This window comes from Mustela nigripes, chromosome 3 (assembly GCF_022355385.1).
Source record: "Mustela nigripes isolate SB6536 chromosome 3, MUSNIG.SB6536, whole genome shotgun sequence".
NCBI classification, from domain to species: Eukaryota; Metazoa; Chordata; class Mammalia; order Carnivora; family Mustelidae; genus Mustela; species Mustela nigripes.
In genome coordinates this window covers 113,946,993-113,966,542 of record NC_081559.1, presented here as the reverse complement: position 1 = coordinate 113,966,542, position 19,550 = coordinate 113,946,993, and the positions used below count along the sequence as shown (strand labels likewise).

The following is a 19,550-nucleotide window of genomic DNA, read 5'->3' as shown; positions in this document are numbered from 1 at the left end:
TGCCTTGGTGGGTCCTCACTTTCTGAGTCACTGATACGGGGTTTGGGAAGCTCCTCATTTTCTGAGTCACTGGCTTGGTGCCTTGGTGGGTCCTCACTTTCTGAGTCACTGATACGGGGTTTGGGAAGCTCCTCATTTTCTGAGTCACTGGCCTGAATCCTATGAGGCTCCTCACTTTCAGAGTCACTGACCCGAGGCTTAGGAAGCTCCTCACTTTCCGAATCACTAATTCGAGGTTTGGGAAGCTCCTCGTTTTCAGAATCACTGGCTTGGTGCTGTGGAGGTTCCTCACTTTCAGAGTCAGTGATTTGAGGTTTTAAAGCATCCTCTGTTTCAGAGTCACTGGCAGGACTTTTGGGGAGCTCTTCCATTTCTGAATCACTGGCAGGATGCTTCCTAACGTCTTCATTTTCTGAGTCACTTGCATGCCCATTAAGAAGTTCCTCATTTTCAGAGTCACTGACAGGTAACTTCCCGGTCTCCTCACTCTCAGAGTCGCTCCCATGCTGATTAGTGTCCTCATTTTCAGAATCACTTGCAGGAGGCTCTGCGTGTTCTTCAGATTCAGAGTCACTGTCCTTTTGCCTTTGAAGCTCCTCACTCTCAGAGTCACTGGCATTAAGATTTGAGGGGTCATCATTCTCAGAATCTGTCACATGGTGTCTTTTGTTGAGGCCATCCTCTCGATCACTAGGTTCATTCTGAAAAATTAAGGGTGAAAAATTAGGAGAGTGCAAAAATATGTTTGGTAGTGAAATGCTGACATTTTTCAACAATTTTTTAAAACAAAGGAATATGCACACTTCAATATAAAATTGTTGTTCTATACTTATATGGAAACACCCCACCTTAAAGAAGATCATACACCTGTAAAATGGCTAACATGTTTGGATTCCAAAATGGGAAAAGATAACCAAACTTGACCAAAACAAATCTGTAAAGTATACCCCCAGATAATTATATAGGAGATTTACATCTTGAAGAGCTAGACTTTAAAAATACAAACAAAAAACCAAAACTCTGATGTTCTCACATAATTTTAGCTCCTAAATATATTTTTCAAATATAAGCAAACAGGTACCCAAGTTCTTTTTAAAAGAAACATTCTTGGGTTTTATAAAATTAAAATTATTTTAAGGAAAAGAACTATGAAACTATAAGACCAAATGATATACAGGACACATTCTCCTAGACAAATCTAAACAAACAAGGAGAGGGATAGCTCACACATACTAAGTACCTATTATGAGCCTAATGTCTTGTCAGACTCTCTCCTGTTAGTTCATTTACTCCTCATAACAGTACTTTACATGGTAACAAAATTGAGGCTTGGAGCAGTCTCAGTCATACATCTAATAACACTGAGACAAGAGTTTAAGTTTTAGAGAAACTACAGTTGACCCTTCAACAACTTGGCGGAGGATCTCTAGAACTGACCACCTCCCCCCCCACACACAGAGTTGAAAGTCATGTATAACTACTAACTTCCAAAAACTTAATTAGCCTCCTGTTGACTGGAAGCCTTACCAGTAACATAAAATGTCAATTAACACATTTTTTTATGTTATACTATATTCTTATACACAATATTCTTAAAAGTATACTTTACTATACTATATTCTTACAATATAGTAAGATACTCTTACAATATATACACTATACTATATTCTTACAATACTATATTCTAACAATAAAGTAAGCTAGAAAAAAGTGTTTTAAGAAAGTCATTAAGAAGAGAAAATACATTTATAGTACTGTATTTATTTGAAAAAAAAATCCAAATATAACTAGGCCTGCACAATTCAAAACCATACTGTTCAAGGGCCGACTATAAATGAAAGTGAGGAATAATAATTAACTCAACAAACTATGTGCAAGTGCTGGGAGTCAAGGCTGAACATGTTTCAATGCCTGATCCTAAGAAGATGCTTTCTAGTAAGCCAGCCAAACATATCCTAACAACATAAACTAATATGCACTGTCATGAAAGCATGCATGTTATTTTGAAAGCCTACAGGAAGTGATCTATATGAGACAGAGCTATAAAAGGTGTGCTCAGCAGGGAGTCCGCTTCTGCCTCTCCCTTTGGCTCTCTTCTCTCCCCCCACCCCGGCTCCTGCTCTCAAGCTCTCTCTCAAATAAATAAATAAATCTTTAAAAATAAATAAATAAGTAAGTAAAACAAGCAACCATGACAAAGACATCACATATGGTCAGGACTGTGAAACTTAGGAATTCTCATCAATTTTTGAGTTTCATTAAAATTGTGTAGCTCCTGGAGCGGACTTTGAGAAACTCCAATTTTACAGCAAGCATACACATAATAAAATGAAGCTATATATAAGTATCCATAGTCAAAAGATGGTTAATCTTAGGATCAGATAGTTAAAAACAAAAGCACTTCTGATGAGTAGAAAAAAGAGCAAACTGCACACAAAGCTTAAAAGTTCATAATAATGAGGGCATGCCCGGGTGGCTCAGTGGGTTAAGCCTCTGCCTTCTGCTCAGGTCATGATCTCAGGGTTCTGGGATTGAGCCCCGCATCAGGTTCTCCGCTCAGCAGGGAGTCTACTTCCCCCTCTCCCTCTGCTTGCCTCTCTGCCTACTTATTATCTGTCTGTCTCTGTCAAAAAAAAAAAAGAGTTCATGGGGCGCCTGGGTGGCTCAGTGGGTTAAAGCCGCTGCCTTCGGCTCAGGTCATGATCTCAGGGTCCTGGGATCGAGTCCCACATCGGGCTCTCTGCTCAGCGGGGGGCCTGCTTCCCTTCCTCTCTCTGTGATCTCTTCCCTTCCTCTCTCCTACTGTGATCTCTCTCTGTCAAATAAATAAATAAAATCTTAAAAAAAAAAAAAAAAAGAGTTCATAAGAGTTCATAATAATGAAGCAAACTCCTACTCCTGCCTACTACCTCTCCAGATTCATTTCTGCCCTCTCTCCAACATCAACCCTATGCACTGCACTAGCAGTTCGCAAACTTCCTATGTGCATTAGAATCATCTGGGGTGCTATTGGTAAAAAAGTACCAAATATTAATCCAGTATGTCTGAAGAAGAGGTCACAGAATCTGCATTTTGACATCTAATCCAAGTGATTCTAACCACACATTAAAATTCTACCACAGACACACGCAACTACTTACTTCATTACCTCCTGCCTTTACAAATGTTGTTTCTTTTGCCTCAAGTATCTTCCCCCCACCTTGTCCTTTTCAAACCTCAAAACTGGGCAAAAATAGCCTCTTCCTAAAGGCTCTTCCATTTTCCTCTCTAGATAAAATGGATTGTGTACAACTTAACTTTAAGAGTTAACAACAACAAAGAGTTTGGTTCTTTACAAGGATTTCTCTCTAGAATCAGAAAGCTCTTGGGTCCAAACCCTAGCTCAGCCACTTCCTATTCTGTCATCTAGGAAAATTTCTTAACTTCTCTTAAGCCTCAGTGTTCTCGGGACACCTGGGTGGCTCAGTTGGTTAAGCAGCTGCCTTCAGCTCAGGTCATGATCCCAGGGTCCTGGGATTGAGTCCTGAATCGGGCTCCTTGCTCAGCAGGGAGCCTGCTTCTCCCTCTGCCTCTGCCTGCCTCTCTGCCTGCCTATGCTCACTCTCTCTGACAGATAAATAAATTTAAAAATCTTAAAAAAAAAAAAAAAAGCCTCAGTGTTCTCAATTTCACGAAGTTAGGGATAGTACTAATACCTTAGAGGAATGTTTTGAGGATCAAATGAATGAAAAGTAGTTAGCACAATGCCTATGATCACTCAGTAGATGCTATTAGCCATTCAAAACAAAATACCTTATTATTAATTACAAAACATTAACCCTTCAAGACTCAGCTTAAACACATCATCTGAAAAGGCCAGGCTGATTAACCATTCCTGTCTTCATACCCCATAACATCGTGTACCTCTACCTTACTGAAAGGTGATGTGAAATACACTGACGTTGAAATCAGAGACCACTTTTTAAAAAATGTATCTTTTACCTTTAGTATACAGAAGACACTTAAATTCACCAAAATGAAATAGAACGCCATAAAACAATGCTTAACAAAAAAGAACACAAAATAATGTTTTTCTCCTCAACCTGCAGGCTCAATGACAAAGCCTGAGACCTAACACAAAGAAAGAGAATGTAGATGGAACCAAAGAACTGTTAAGAAATAGGGTAAACAAGGACAGCAGTACCAAAAAGAATATTCTAGCTGCTCTGATGTACTCTCCTTAAAAATACTTTCCTTGTATTAGGACAACCTCTATGGAAAGATCCAAACAAGAGTAGCCTGCCACCCTTATGAAATTCAAAATGAGGCTGGGTTAATGGGACTGTCCCCAACTTCAAGAGCAGATGGATGTGCCCATTATGCTTTGCCTACAGTTAGAAAATAATGAGAAGCCAGGCTCCATTTACAAACAACCTCTACATCAATAGTCCCACATACTATTTTCTTGTGTGAGACCCTCTTCTATCTTCTACGCAGATGAAATCTACAGGCTTCTGGATTTTAAAATACACATTTCCTTCAATATATTTTCCATGGAACAAAAATCAGCTGACCATTAACCACAAAGCCAATTTCATACTGTCCAAGAAAATATTCAAGTAAAGCAACAAAAATTAGAACTGGCAACTAGTAATAGCCAGATCACATCTGTACTCAAACTGCTTTATTAAAAATGTGTGGCTTTGGTGATAACTACTGAAAAAGATTTTTTTTTTTAATTTTCCCCTTTTCACTATCTGCCTGACCACAAAAGTTAGGTGATGATTCTGATTTTTCAACATGCTCTACAAAGAACAAATACATTTCATGAATATCCCGCTGATATTTATATGTATATCCCTTTTAGAAACCTAGTCAAAAAGATGTTAGTAAGTCATAGTTTAATTCTATCAAACATCTAAAGAAGAATTAATACTAATCCTTCTCAAACTCTTCTAAAAAGCAGAAGAGGAGGCTGAGAGAACACTTCCCAACCATTTTATGAAGCCATCATTACCCAGATAACAAAACCAGACAAAGATACAACAAGAAAAGAAAATTATTGGGCAATATTTCTGATGAACAAAGGTAAAAAATCCTGAACAAAACATTATTAAACCAAATTCAGCAGTACACCATGACTAAATGGTATTTATTCCAGTAATGCAAGGTAAGCTCAACAAATCAACCAACGCTTTATACCACATGAACAAAATGAAAACTAAAAATATGATCATCTCAACAGATTCAGAAAAAGTATCTGACACAATCCAACATCCATTTATGATAAAAAAAAAAAAAAAAAACCTCTCAACAAACTGGTAAAGAGGGAACATATCTTGGCATAATAAAGGCCATATGTGACAAGCCCATAGATGACATCATAAGTCAATGGGGAGAGGTGAAAGCATTTCCTCTAAGATCAGGAACGAGACAAGGATGCCCATTCTCAACACTTTTTTTCAACACAGGGGTGGCAGTCCCAGCCACAGCAATTAGGCAAGAAAAAATAAATAAAAGGCATCCAAATCAGGGAGGAAGAAGTAAAACCGTCATTATTTGCAGATGTCATGTCATACACAGAAGACCACCAAAAACTGTAAGAACTAATCAATGAATTCAATACTTTCAGGACACAAAATCAATATATAAAAATCTGTTGCATTTTTATACACTAACAACAAAACTTTAAAAAAAGAAAATAATCTCCTTAATATCAAAAAGAATAAAATACCTAAGAATAAACTTAATCAAGGAGGTAAAAGACAACTAGTCCAAGATAGCATAAGAATAGGAAACCTTAGTTTCATCTGGTCCCAGGAATTCAGTTAGATAGCTATCAAATCATTATGAACACCTGTGAACTCAACTGGAGAGCTAAGAAAAGAATAGCTGCAACTCTACAAATAGAAAAGCAACCACTTTCTGCAAGGTAGGAGGTACGGAAAAGTGAATCCTAAGCAATATATGGGAAGATAAATTATGCGGATGGGGGGGCCTCTGTAAATGGCTACCCAAAAGTGATAGATCAGTGGTGCGCAAAATCAGAACTTTCATAAGTCTGCTCTGGTAAGGGACTTCCCTGCCTGAAAGCTATTCAGGTGGCGAAGATTACAGTTAGTCTATCCTTTTATTGTATTTAACTTTATTTTTATACATATATAAGCTTTTCTTTACAATTTCAGGATCTAGTTTTCTTTCTTCCAAAGATTTTTATTTATTTATTTGACAGGGAGAGACACAGCGATAAAGGGAACACAAGCAGGAGAGTGGGAGAGAGAGAAGCAGACTCCCCGCAAGCAGGACCCTGGGATCATGACCTGAACCGAAGGCAGACACTTAACAACTGAGCCACCCAGGCACCCCTGGGATCTAGTTTTCCAACAAACAGACCAAAATATCCAGGATCCAGTGTATTGCTCTATTCTGTTCACATATCTGATTATATTCTCTCTTTTATTTATTTTTTATTCATCCATTCATTTATTCATTGATTTCCAGTTTCAGGTCTCTTCTGATTTGTTTAGGGTATATGTCTCTGGGGTTGTTGTTGCCATTTTAGGACTTTGTTCTCTTGCTCATCTAATCTTCTCTGGACAGAATGACAAGACAGAAAAACATATATATATATATATATATATTCTCAAAAAAGAGAATAATAGGCAGTACTGACTACCAGGGACGTAATCAGTCTAGATAAAAGTAAGATGTTGGAACTAGAGTTCAGAATTACAAAAATACTAGCTGGGCTTGAAAAAGGCACAAAAGACACTAGGGAATCCCTTTCTGGAGAAATAAAAGAACAAAAATCTAATCAAGTCGAAATAAAGGCTATTAATGAGATTTAATAAAAATGGAGGCTCGTGCTGCTAAGATAAATAAGGCAGATGAGACAATTAATGATAAAGACGTCCAAATGATGGAGAATAAAGCAGCTGAGAAAAAGAGAGATAAACTACTGGTTCATGAAAAGGACAGAATTCAAGAGATAAGCCATGCCATAAAGCTAAACAATATTAGAATTGGGATCCCAGAAGAGGAAAGAAACAGAGGGGCAGAAGATGTATTGGAACAAATTATAGCAGAGAACTTCCCTAATCTGGTGAAAGAAAAGAAATAGGTATTCAAGTCCAGGAGACACAGAGAACCTTCCACCCCCCCCCCCCCCACCAATCAACAAAAATTGGTCAGTACCTTGACATATAATAATAAACTGACATAATAAATTGACATAACAAAAAGTGAAACTTGCAAACCTCAAAGACAAAGAGAAAATCCTGAAAGCAGCTCAGGACAAGAGGTCCATAACCAACAAGGGTAGAAACATTACACTGGCAGCAGACATAGGCCAGAGACCTGGCAGGCTAAAAAGGACTGGCATGATTCAAGGTACTAAATAAGAAAAATATGCAGCCAAGACTACTTTATCCAGCAAAGAAGGATTTCATTCAAAATAGGAGAGATAAAAAGCTTCCAGATCAAAAAGAAACTAAAGAAATTTGTGATCACTAAGCCAGCCATGCAAGTAATATTAAAAGGGATCCTTTGGGGAGCCTGGGTGGCTCAGTGGGTTAAGCCTCTACCCTCAGCTCAGGTCATGGTCTCAGGGTCCTGGGATTGAACCCCGCATCAGGTTCTCTGCTCAGCAGGGGGCCTGCTTCCCCTCTCTCTCTGCCTGCCTCTCTGCCTACTTGTGATCTCTATCAAATAAATTTTTTTAAAAAAATCTTTAAAAAGTAAAAAAGGGATCCTTTAAGGGAAGAAAGCGCCCAAAGGCAACATAGGCCAGAAAGAAACAGTAACAACATACAGAAACAGTGACTTTATAGGCAGTAATATAATGGCCCTAAATTCATACCTTTCAATAGTTACTCTGAATGTAAATGGACGAAATTTCCCAATCAAAAGACACAGGGTATCAGATTCGATAAAAAAAAGTAAGACCCATTTATATGCTATCTGCAAGAGACTCATTTTAGACCCAGATTTAAAGTGAGGGAATGGAAAGCAATTTATCATGCCAATGGTCATCAAAAGAAAGCTGGAGTGGCAATCCTTATGTCAGACAAATTAGATTTTAAACCAAAGACTGGAATAAGAGATAAGACTATAGAAAACACATATTAAAATGGCAGACTGCAACTCTTATCAAAAACATTAGATTATGAATGGATTAAACAAGTCAATCAAGAGACAGAAACAAGAGGGGCTCTTGAGTAGCTCAGTCGGTTAAACATCCGACTCCTGATTTCAGCTCAGGTCATGATCTCAAGGTTGTAAGACTGGGCCCTGCTTTGGGCTCTGCACTGTGCCTGAAGCCTGCTCAAGATTCTCTCTCTCCTTCTCCCTCTGCCTGTCCCCACTCAAAAAGAGATAGAAATCAGATTAAAAAAATATATATCCAATGATACGTTGACTACAGGAGACACACTGTGGCTTCAAAGGCAAATTATATATTCTTCTCAACTGCACATGAAACATTCTTCAGGACAGACCATACACTAAGCTGTACAACAAACCTCAATAAATTTACAACAACAGCTACTGTACAAAGCATATTCTCAGACCATAATGCAATTAATTAGAATAGGAAAAATGGTAACAATCTGAATATGAAATTAATAAGAGAATGCCACTTGCTAAGCATCAAAGAGAAAAGCAGGAATAAATTTAAAATACAAATGCAGCATTTGTACACTGAAAATTACAATGCATGGTTGAAAGGAACTGAAGACCTAAATAAATGAACAAATACCCTACATTCATGAATCAGTAGCTTTGCATTCTTAAGATGATGACACTACCCAAACTCATCTATAGATTCACTGCAATCCCTACAAGGACCCCAGCTAACTTCCTTGCAGGAATGGACAAGGTAATTATAAAATATGTATGTAGTTGCAAGGGACCCAGAAGAGGTAAAACAATGTTGGAAAAGAACAAAGCAGCACTCACACTCCTTAATATCAAAACTTACTCAAGGTACTATGGCACTGGTGTAAATACAGACACAAACAGGAATCAATTAGAACAGAGGATACAGAAATAAACCATTACATCTATGTCCAACTAATTTCTGACAAGGGGCCAAGACCATTCAATGAGGAAAGAAAAATCTCTTCAACAAATGATGCTGACACAACTAAATATCCACAAACAAAAGAAGGGAACTGGACCCTTACCAGTTTTATTACCTCATAGTATATACAAAAATAAACCCAAAATGAGCAAAAAAAATCTAAATATAAGAGTTAAAATGATGAAACTCTTAAAACACAGAAATAAATCTTCATGACCTTGGATTTGGTGAAGAATTCTTAGACATGCCACTAAAAGTACAAAAAACAAAAGAAAAAATAGATAAATTGAACTTCATTAAAATTAGAAACTTTTTTGTGTCAAAAAGTCATTAAAGTCAAAAGATAACTCATGTAATAGGAGAAAATATTTGCAAATCAGTCATCTAATAAGGGACTTGTAGCCATACTATTTAAAGCACTCTTAAAAGTCTCTTAGACAAATTGTCCAATTACAAAATGAACAAGGAGGGGCGCCTGGGTGGCTCAGTGGGTTAAGCCGCTGCCTTCGGCTCAGGTCATGAACTCAGAGTCCTGGGATGGAGCCCCTCATCTGGCTCTCTGCTCGGCAGGGAGCCTGCTTCCTCCTCTCTCTATGCCTGCTTCTCTGCCTGCTTGTGATCTCTCTCTGTCAAATAAACAAATAAAATCTTAAAAAAAAAAAAAAATGAACAAGGAATCTGAATGGACATTTCTCCCAAGAAGTTACACAAATGGCCAATACCAACATAAGTGTAACAAACATCATTACTCATCAGGGAAATGCAAATCAAAACCGTAACGAGATACTACTGCATATCCACTAAGATGTTTATGATCAGAGTCAAGTAATAACAAAAGTTGGTAAGAATATAGAGAAATCAGAACCTTCATATACTAGTGGGAATGTAAAATGATACGGCCACTGTGGAAAACAGCCTGAGAGTTCCTCAAACATTTAAGAATAATGTTACCGGGACGCCTGGGTAGCTCAGTGGATTAAGCCTCTGCCTTCGGATCTGATCATGATCTCAGGGTCCTGGGATCAAGCCCCCCATTGGGCTCTCTGCTCAGCCTATGATCTGCCTGCCTCTCTGCCTACCTATGATCTCTGTCTGTCGAATAAAGAGAAATCTTAAAAAAAAAAAAGGACAATGTTACCATATGAGCCAGTAACTCCACTCCTAGGTACATACCCAAGAGAAGTAACACACAAAAACTTCTATGTAAATGTTTATAGAACAATTTCTTACAACAGCCAAAAGGTAAAAACTTAAATGTTCATCAACTGACAAATGGATAAACAAATGTAGTTTATCCATATAATGGAATATTACCCAAAAAAGAAATAAGTACCGATATATGCTACAACATACATGGGTATGGTGTAGACATATATCCAAAACACACGGTTTACAATGAATAAACCTTGAAAACATTAAGTGAAAGAACCAGTCACAAGTGACCACATATTATACAATTCCATTCATATGGAATGTGCAGAAGGATGGGAAGGGAGGAGGGGTGTGAATGGTAAGCAGGTAATAGCTAAAAGGTCTCTTTTTGAAGTGACGAAAATATTCTAAAATTGACAATGGTGACTACTGTGAATATACTAAAGACAACAGAACTGCACATTTTAAATGGGCGAATTGTAGGGCATGCAAATTTATCTCAATAAAGCGGTTTTAAAAAAAAGACAAGTGACGATTTTCAAGATCAGATGATGGAGAAAAATCCATAATGAACAAAATATCAAGATTTTAAAAATATGGTATTATTTTTCATTTTGTCCCAGGCTCCAATATGGAACAGCAAAGCACTGTTACTTATCTTGACGTTCATTATCTTATATTTTTAAATTAATTTTAATTTTAAAAATATTACCTTGAGTTTTTTCAAAACTTTCCTTAGAGCTCTAAACAAATAAACATAGAGTGAATACCGTAAGTGAAATGAATTTTTTCAAAAACCAGCCTAAAATCTAAAATGCAAAAGGGAAAAACCTTTTTGTACTATTGGAGAACCATGTTTTGAGTTCCATCTTGTGGCAGGCAAAATAATAGCTCTCCAAAAGATGTCTACATCCCAATCCCCAAATTTGTGCTTATTAACTTTACATGCAAAAGGGGATGTACAGATGTAATTAAGGAACCTGAGATAAGGAGATTTTCCTGGATTATATCTGAGTAGGCCCAATATAACTACAAAGGTCCTTAGAAAAGGGAGGCAGGAGGGTCAGAGAGAGATGTAGATGTGACCGCAGAGGTCAGAGAGATTTGAAGGTGTTACAGTGCAGACACTGATGATGAAGGAACCACAAGCCAACGAATGCAACTGATCTACAGAGCTGGAGAAGGCAAAGAAATGGATTCTCCCTTAGAGAAGAAACATGGCCCTGGTAATACCTTGAGTTTAGCCCATTAACCCCTTGAGACCCATTTTAGCCTTCTGGTCTCCAGAATTATAAATCTCTTTTAAGCCACCAGAACCGTGTCAAACTGTTATGGCAGCAATAGGAAACTAATACATATTTTTTTAGGTTTGGGCCTGTCATCTCCACTGTTCAGTTTAATACAATGGTACTCTTCTAACATCCCACTGTCTTCTAGAAAATATTTTTCATATGAAAATGATCCAAAAGAAGCCACTTCCAAAGAAGCCACTTTAAAGAGCCAAAGGAGCATAAATGCAGAACTCAACAATTAATAAGGGTAAAATTGGCACTCTCAAACTATAACCTAGTAGTTTAAAAAATTGGGATAATCCTCCTGAAAGGGATTATCTATGGAAAGAACAAAAATACGTTCACAGCAGACTTCATTTTTAATACCTATACACTCTAAAGGTCAAAAGTCAGGAAAGTGTTGAACAATTAATGGTGCATTCATTTTAAAAAATATCATATTAAGCCTTAAAAATTATGCTTAGTGAGAATCCTTAATGACACAGGGAAATTCTTAGGTACAATCTTAAGTGAACAGATAAAAAATATTATATATAAATACAAAATATACACAGTAAAATCTCAAGTAACTTAAAATGTACACACATTACATATATGAGAAAATAAAAATGCAGGACAAATAATATAAAAAGTTAACAGTCATTTCTGTGATGACAGTATGCTGATTCTAATTTTCTTCTTTAAGTTTTTAATAGTTTCCAAATTTTCAGCATGCACATTTATTTATTTAGAATCCACCTCATTACAAAAAAGTAGTTGAAGATGCCTAAAGGTAAGCCTACATTACATTTACAATTGAATAATGAAGCCCTGAGTCAATCATCTTATCCTACTTTCCAAAGTAGAAATTTTAATAAAACCCTACACACTAATAAACTGTAATAAGGTTTACACTATGAGATAATTTCTATCTATTGGTTATTATTAGGATTTAATCTGAATACTTAAGAGCATACCAAAAACTGAGTGGCATCAAAATAACTAAAGGATAAGCCTTTCTCCCAGTTCATTTAGCCTCCAATCTCATGTGCCCTCTACTTAAACTCCCCTCTTGCCACACTCCTTGGTGTTTCTTGAACAAACTAAGCACAAGAACACCTTAGGGTCTTTGCCTGGAATTGTGTGTGTGTGTGTGTGTGTGTGTGTGTGTTCCTCTACACATCCACATGGCTATTCCTTTACCTCCCTTCACGTCTTGATCAAAAAAGTCACTTTCTTAATAAAGTCTATGTGTACCTCCCTATTTAAAGAGCCTGCCCTCTACTCTGTCACCCTCTATTCTTTCTAACTTTCTTCTTTCTGCACAGCAATTATCTCCTAACAAACTACACAATTTTTAAAAAATACTGTTTAATGTCTTTCTCCCCTTTATGAAAATAAATCCAAGAAGAGAAGCATTTTGGTGATGGTGAGACCTCATTTAGTCCTGGATACTTCAAAAGAACCTGACACATAGTGGATGCTCAATAAATATTTGCTTGATGTCTAAGTACACTCATGACATATCTAAGGACAAAATCAATAACACAATCTCTAATAACTGTATCTACTACTTAAAATCAGACAATTTTCTGTTCCTGTGTAATCAAACAAAATATATGGCTCATGAATTTCTTAAAAGAAAATCTCATCATCTTTATCATTCCTATGGGTTTCAGTTTGTTTAACAAAAACGTATACCTGAATTATTTTAAAATGTCCCATTTTTATTTTGTTAACACTGCGTAGTACAGACTGTGTAACCAGGGAAGCAAATTAAATAGTTTTTTAAATGTTTATTAGGCCAAATATGTTGAAATGCTGTACACAAGATCCAACACTACTCTGTATTATTAATTAAAAACAGCTTTTAAAATTCTGTTTGCTGTCATTACATACATTATATACACTGGACAGTTCATGCTGAGAAAGTCAAATCCTTTAAGAATTCTGATAGGTGATAAATCCCATAACTTTCTATCCTAATTGATATTTCTTCAGCTTGCAAATGCTCATTGCCTCTTTCAGACATTATTTTGGGAATGGGGAGGTCTACTCAAATACCAAAAGGCCTGGCCCATTTTGTGAATCAATATGAACATATGAGAACTGTCTACTATCTGAAGAAGGACCCAACCTGAAATTCTTTCCCTGTGATTTCCTAAGAAACCAGGCTATCCCTGTTTATTTTTTAAAGCAGTTCTCTATTAATTTAAAATCCTTTACTCCCAGGGTTTGAAGCCTATACCATGTGACAGGATCTCTACAACTCCTAAATAAAAACATGTCTCACAGAATGCAAGGGAAAAGCCTCCCCAAAGATGTTGTTTAGCCAATACCTCTGAATGACGTTCTACACTTCCAGTGTCTGATCCAGAGTGTTGCTCATTTACATCATCCTCAACGTCTGACCCTGAATCCCGTTCATCCTGTACTGGGGTAGCGCCACCATCATCTGCTTAAAAATAAAACAAAAACCCACTTAAGGTGTAAGATGGATGACATCTACAACTGAAATGAACACAATGAATCAAGAATAATGTAAGAGCAAAGGTTACCACTGACGAAGCATGACTAATGATGCTAATGTGAATAAGACAACACCATAACACTTATATATAAATACCAACAATCAGAACACATATTATGACATATGTGGCAGCAAAAAATACGTCATAAAAGAAATGTGAAGCTTAAGAAACATCACTAAGAACCAAATCAACAACCTCTAAATAACAGTGTGCTCTTTAACTACTTCAACCTTATGTTAAAACCGGAGTCTATTCTCTCCACAGAATTTACTTACCACCTTCTAATGTACTACATGACTTACCAAGTTATTTGTTTAATATGGGTCTTTCCTCACTTGAATGAAAGGGCCAAAAGTGCAAGGATTTTGGTTAACTGCTGATTCCCTGAAGCCCAGAACAGTGCCTGGTTCAGCACAGTAAATATTTGTTTATGAATGCAGAGCACAAGAACTCCAGTACAGAAATGGTATAAATTCTTAAAGTAAAGAATACACTGCACTGTTACAAAATGGTAAAATTGAATTGCTACCTACCTTTAACCGAAACTTTAAAAATATAAAAATTGTACTGTGAGAGGGATTTAGGGCTGTTGGAGGATATGGGAAGACTGGTTAGAAGTTTAATAAAAATAAGCTAAATTTTAAAAATGAAGCAGTCAACTACAGGAAAACCAAAAAGTTTAAGAATGAAATCATACTAAGGAGCTACTCTACTCAGCTGAGAAGTAAAGAATATTTATACAGTCAAATTACAAGTAATTTTGAAATGTAACAAATAATTATACTGCAACAGTAAGAGTATGGGGGGAAAAGGGAACATAAGAGGCTAAAATCCTGTCCTAACACAAAGGGAATCATTACGGAATGCCTAAAAATATGCAACAAGAAAGAGCATAAATTAATATGAAAGTAAATATCAAAAAACCGCAAAAAGAATGAAAAGTCAGGGAACTGTTATTTTTTCAAGTCTTCCAGCACTTAAACCATAGACATGTATTACATACAATTATTTATCTGAAAAATAATTTAATAATTTAGAAAGAACTGAAAACTATGTTGAAAATATCAAGCAAACATTCTAGGCGAAACAGCAGGGCATGCCTGGAAACGCGTTCTGTAGTTATCACTATTCGCTATCATATAGCGAATCGAAGTGAACTCAAAACAGAAAAGAGATTAACATTCAGACATTTAGGCACTGCTGACAGGTAACACTTCACGGGACTAGGACACAAAGTGAAAGGAAACGGTCAAGTTCTTCCCCACTAGGACAGGACTTATTCGTCCTTGTATCTCCGGTGCCTAGTACAGTGTTAGGAGGGGGCGCTCAGTGTTTACTGAATAAACAGGGAACAAAGAAGATCAAACTTCAGTCAGGAGAAAGAGGAAAGGTCTCAAGGTGAAGGAAAAGTACAAAATCACCAGTAAGTACCAGAAGTACACGCCTTACTCTAACATATTTATACAACTCAAACGAGGGTCCTACATTTTACTGGGAAACCACGGTTGCAGGCGAGATTAAACCATCCCCATCTCCGTGTGAAAGATCTAGGAAATATCCCGCACCCCCTACTGAACCGCTCCCTTGAATTCTCGCAAGACTCGCAACTACAGGAAGAAAAAAAAAAAAAAAAAATTCCGTAACAGGAGAGACCTTCCCTAGGACTTTGCACATAGAAGCACTTAATATATGAAGTGGTTTCCCAGTTTCAGCCAAAAACTTGCCAATTCAGAAGACCGCTCTCGGTCTAGAATCCCCTCTCCAAGGTTCTAACTTCCGGGCCGCAGCGGGTCGGCGGGCTCTTCGCGCGCCGCTTCACAGTCCACAGCGGACCAAGTCGGAGGAGGGAACGTCTCCGGGGCCTCCTTCCCCTACCGCGCGAGGGTGAGAGGCCAAGCCCCACTGAATAACTGCTCCGCCCCCCAAGCCCTGTCCCCCAAGTACCTGCCCCACCTGACTGGTCGCCGCTGAAATATTCCGAATCCATGGCAGGCGGGCTCTCGGCGGGGAGTGTCCGCGCCCCGCGCCGCCCCCGTCACCTCCTTCCTGGCGATGTGACCCCCGATGGCGCGGCCCGATGCTCAGGGGCTCCCGCTCCACTAGAGGGTTTCGGGGGTGCGTAGGATCAAACGGCAGCAGCGGCGGGCACAAACACTTCGACCTAAAAGCCCCGGCACAAGAAGCTGTACCGGGTAGGCGGGCAGGCGTATAGATCCGCGCTCTACTTCCCAGAAGCACCTCTGGGGCCAAAATGGCGTCTGCCCACGACCCTCAAAGGAATGCAGTGCGCAGGCGCTGTCTCCTATCATCTGGCCAATCAGAAGATGCAACGGCAATGACGCACAGCGTGGCCGGAAAGAGAGTACTGGGTAAATTGAGCGGGAGCTCCAGCTTCAGTTAAATACTTTCCTTTGGGGGAGCCAGTTATGTCACCCATGGAGATGATGACGTTAATTTATTGGTTCTCTGCCCCTGCACCTTGTTTGAGAATCTTCTTGAGTTATGCTTCTGGAAAATGAAGACGGGCTACAACTACATTTTCATTATAGGGGAAATTAAGTATGCTTCCCGTCATGCAGCGAGGCGCTTGATTCCCGCCCTTAGTACGGGACGGAAGTGGTGCACTTCTCTCTGGGACTTGTAGTTCAAAGTTTCAGCGACTGTGGCGCGCTTCTAACTGGTGTGATTTGATTAAAAGAGCTTCCTTTCAAGGCATTTTTCTTCCTTTTTTACCGTCTAAAAATAACAACTTGAAGCGCCAGGGTGAATAGTGGGTTAAGTGTTATACTGTGTCGCCTCAGGGCTTGAAAGGTGAGTTCAAGCCCCACGTTGGGGCTGTGAGTTCACGCCCCAGCATGGAGCCTGCTTAAAAATAATGATGACTTAACTCCCATCTTAAGAAGCCATACCAAGTACAAGTTTCTACTTCCGAAGGGGCCCCCTGATGGAAAACATTATTAAGCTTTACTTGAGCCCCATGCCCTTGATGAAGAGCAATGGTTAAGAAACCTCCTGACCGGGGCACCTGGGTGGCTCAGTGGGTTAAGCCTCTGCCTCCGGCTTTGAGTCATGGTCTCAGGGTCCTGGAATCGAGCCCCGCATCAGGGTCTCTGCTCATCGGGAGACCTGCTTCCCCCTCTCTCTGCCTGCCTCTCTGCCTACTTGTGATCTTTCTCTCTGTCAAATAAATAAATAAAATCTTTAAAAAAAGAAAAAAAGAAACCTCCTGACCTATCAGGTATCTTTGAAGGGATCTCTGTAAAGAACCACCCTCCCACCTAAATAAAACTCACTCTCGTTCTTTCTTGGCCCTTTTGTTAGCCTGTAACAAGACCAGGCAAAGAAAATCTTTCCCTGCAACTTCCTGTTCTTTGTTTCATGAATTATTGGCTGAGATTAAAAGTCTGTCCTCCACCCTGAGAAGCTAGACACAGATAAACATTTTCTGTTCACCTGACTGAAACTTCTGATTGCAAATCTCCCACTTTTCTCCCTATGAAAGTCTAAGGCAAAAAACAATCCTGGTAGGCACTCTGATCTTCATATCTGGAGTGCTCTCCCTATTCCAATCCCTATTACAATCTAAGTAAAATCCATTTTCTTACTTGTTTGCTTTTGTCTCAGAGTGGAAAATGTTCTTGCCCTTTGATTAGAGTAGGGCCAGTAGAGATAAACAAAGATACCCCAGCATGTATAGACCTGCATACATTGGGCCTTTTGTTAGCAAAACATAGACTGGATTTCTAGGTATGTCTAGCCTGTTGTAAGACCTAATTTAATGCCCTGGAAAGTTCACCTCCTACCTTGGGCTTGAGAGACGTGGATTCTCTGATACAATCTCTGCTGTAGATTCTCAAAGCGCCCTTAGTCAAGACACATCCCTGCTTTGGTATTCCTTGAACCCTTTCTTAGCCAGTCAGAATATGCTGGCAGAACCCAGTTCTGGGTTCCAGAAATCAACATGGGAAGGGAAGGAGGAGAGAGGGGTGGTTTCTCTCTAGAAATTCTCATTTTCTTGTAAGATAGTTCACTCCTTTTCCCAGTAATAGAAACAGTTTTGAAATCTAAGCCTGACCCTACTATGGGAATATTACAAGAATCCTAAGAACAAGGAATTAACAGTGCCTGAAACCAAAGATATAAAAATAAAGTATTAACTTCCTTTCACTTGAGAAAGGAGACCCTAGGATCTAAGCTTTCTTCCAAAGAGAGTGGGTGAGAGTATACCTGTGTAAGTTAGGCAAGATGAATAGAGGAGAAGTCCATGAAGAGGTTCAGTGGATGGGAACCCAGTGGAAATCCTGCCATAAAGAGGTTGTAATTTCACAGGAGGTACAGGACCAATAGCCATGAATGTGATTGGGCTAAACAATGCAATTACAAGAAGATAATCACTGAATTTTAACATAAAGATTCTAACTGTTCCAGTTTAAAGAATGGAGTGAGAGAAGGCAACTGAACATGCAGCAATGTGCTGAGATCCTGAAGGCTGTAAAGAAGCATCAGATCTAGTTTTTGTACTCAGGAAGCCAACAATATATTTAGAAAAACAGGACACACTTTTTGAATTAAACAGAGTCTTAGTTAAAGCAGTATGCTTGTCAATGCAAATACAGGTCCCAGAGAGTTCTCCAGAGCCTTTTCACCAACTGGCTGTCCCTTAGACCTGCAATAGAGAAATGCTAGAGCAGCACTGGGGTGTCTTTCTGAGTCTCAGCTGCCTTACTTTTTGAAAAAGATTTTATTTTTTATTTGAAAGAGAGAGAGCACGAGGTTGGTGGCGGCAGGGAGGTCAGAAAGAGAAGCAGATGCTCCACTGATCAGGGAGCCCAATGCAGGACTCAATCCTGGGACTCCAGGATCATGGTCTGAGACAAAGGCAGTTGCTTTGCCAACCGAGCCACCCAGGCACCCCATTAGCTACCTTGCATTTTAAGGACTGGCATCTCTCCAATCTCCATGCCTCACTCCAGCCCCAGCACAGTTGGTCCACAGTTGCCAGTGGTAGTGGAAAGGCATCCAAAAGGGAAGTTGTTTGTTTGTTTTTTTTTTATCCGCAAAAGATACTGAGGACAGAGAAGAGATGAAGGGAGGGAGGGCTTGCAGCAGTTCATTTTAACACTTAACTGATAACCCAAAGACGATTCCCTAAGTGAATACAAGATTTATTCAGCCAGTCTTTTGAGAGACTGTACCTTGCCAAAAATATATCAGGAATGAGAGGTCACAGCATATCAGGAAAAACATGGCACTGGCAGAGCTGCAACCTGAGGCTCAGAGATCTGGGTTCTGGGCCAATCTCTGGGCTTATTGGGCTTGCTGAGCAGGGACGAGCTACCGGCCTCCTATATGAGACTCAGTTTCCTTGTATGTCAAATGAGATTGTTGAATCAGAAGATTTGAAGCCTCCTTAGTTTCATTATTCTGTATCAGAGAAGCCCAGGCTCCCAAGTCTGTCCCTCCTTCTTATGCTTGAGCCACTAGGGGGCCCTGCTAGTGAAAAAAACAAATGGAACAAGTATGTCCTAAGGGGGCACC

At 39.0% G+C, this 19,550-nt stretch overlaps 1 protein-coding gene across 2 annotated transcripts in view; it reads right to left on the bottom strand.

Annotated features, from left to right (window-relative positions):
- Nucleotides 1-16,704, bottom strand: part of IWS1 (interacts with SUPT6H, CTD assembly factor 1) — a 38,982-nt gene extending 22,278 nt beyond the window's left edge. The window contains exons 1-3 of one of the 2 annotated variants that reach the window (XM_059394552.1): nt 15,966-16,704; nt 13,821-13,936; nt 4-701 (exon numbers count right to left, since the gene is read on the bottom strand). In XM_059394552.1, the coding sequence (XP_059250535.1) occupies nt 4-701; nt 13,821-13,936; nt 15,966-15,999 (848 nt within the window). In that variant the 5' untranslated portion in view covers nt 16,000-16,704. The remainder of the gene's footprint in view (nt 1-3; nt 702-13,820; nt 13,937-15,965) is intronic. The other variant, XM_059394551.1, reaches the window with a different exon arrangement.
- Nucleotides 16,705-19,550: the final 2,846 nt, after the last annotated feature.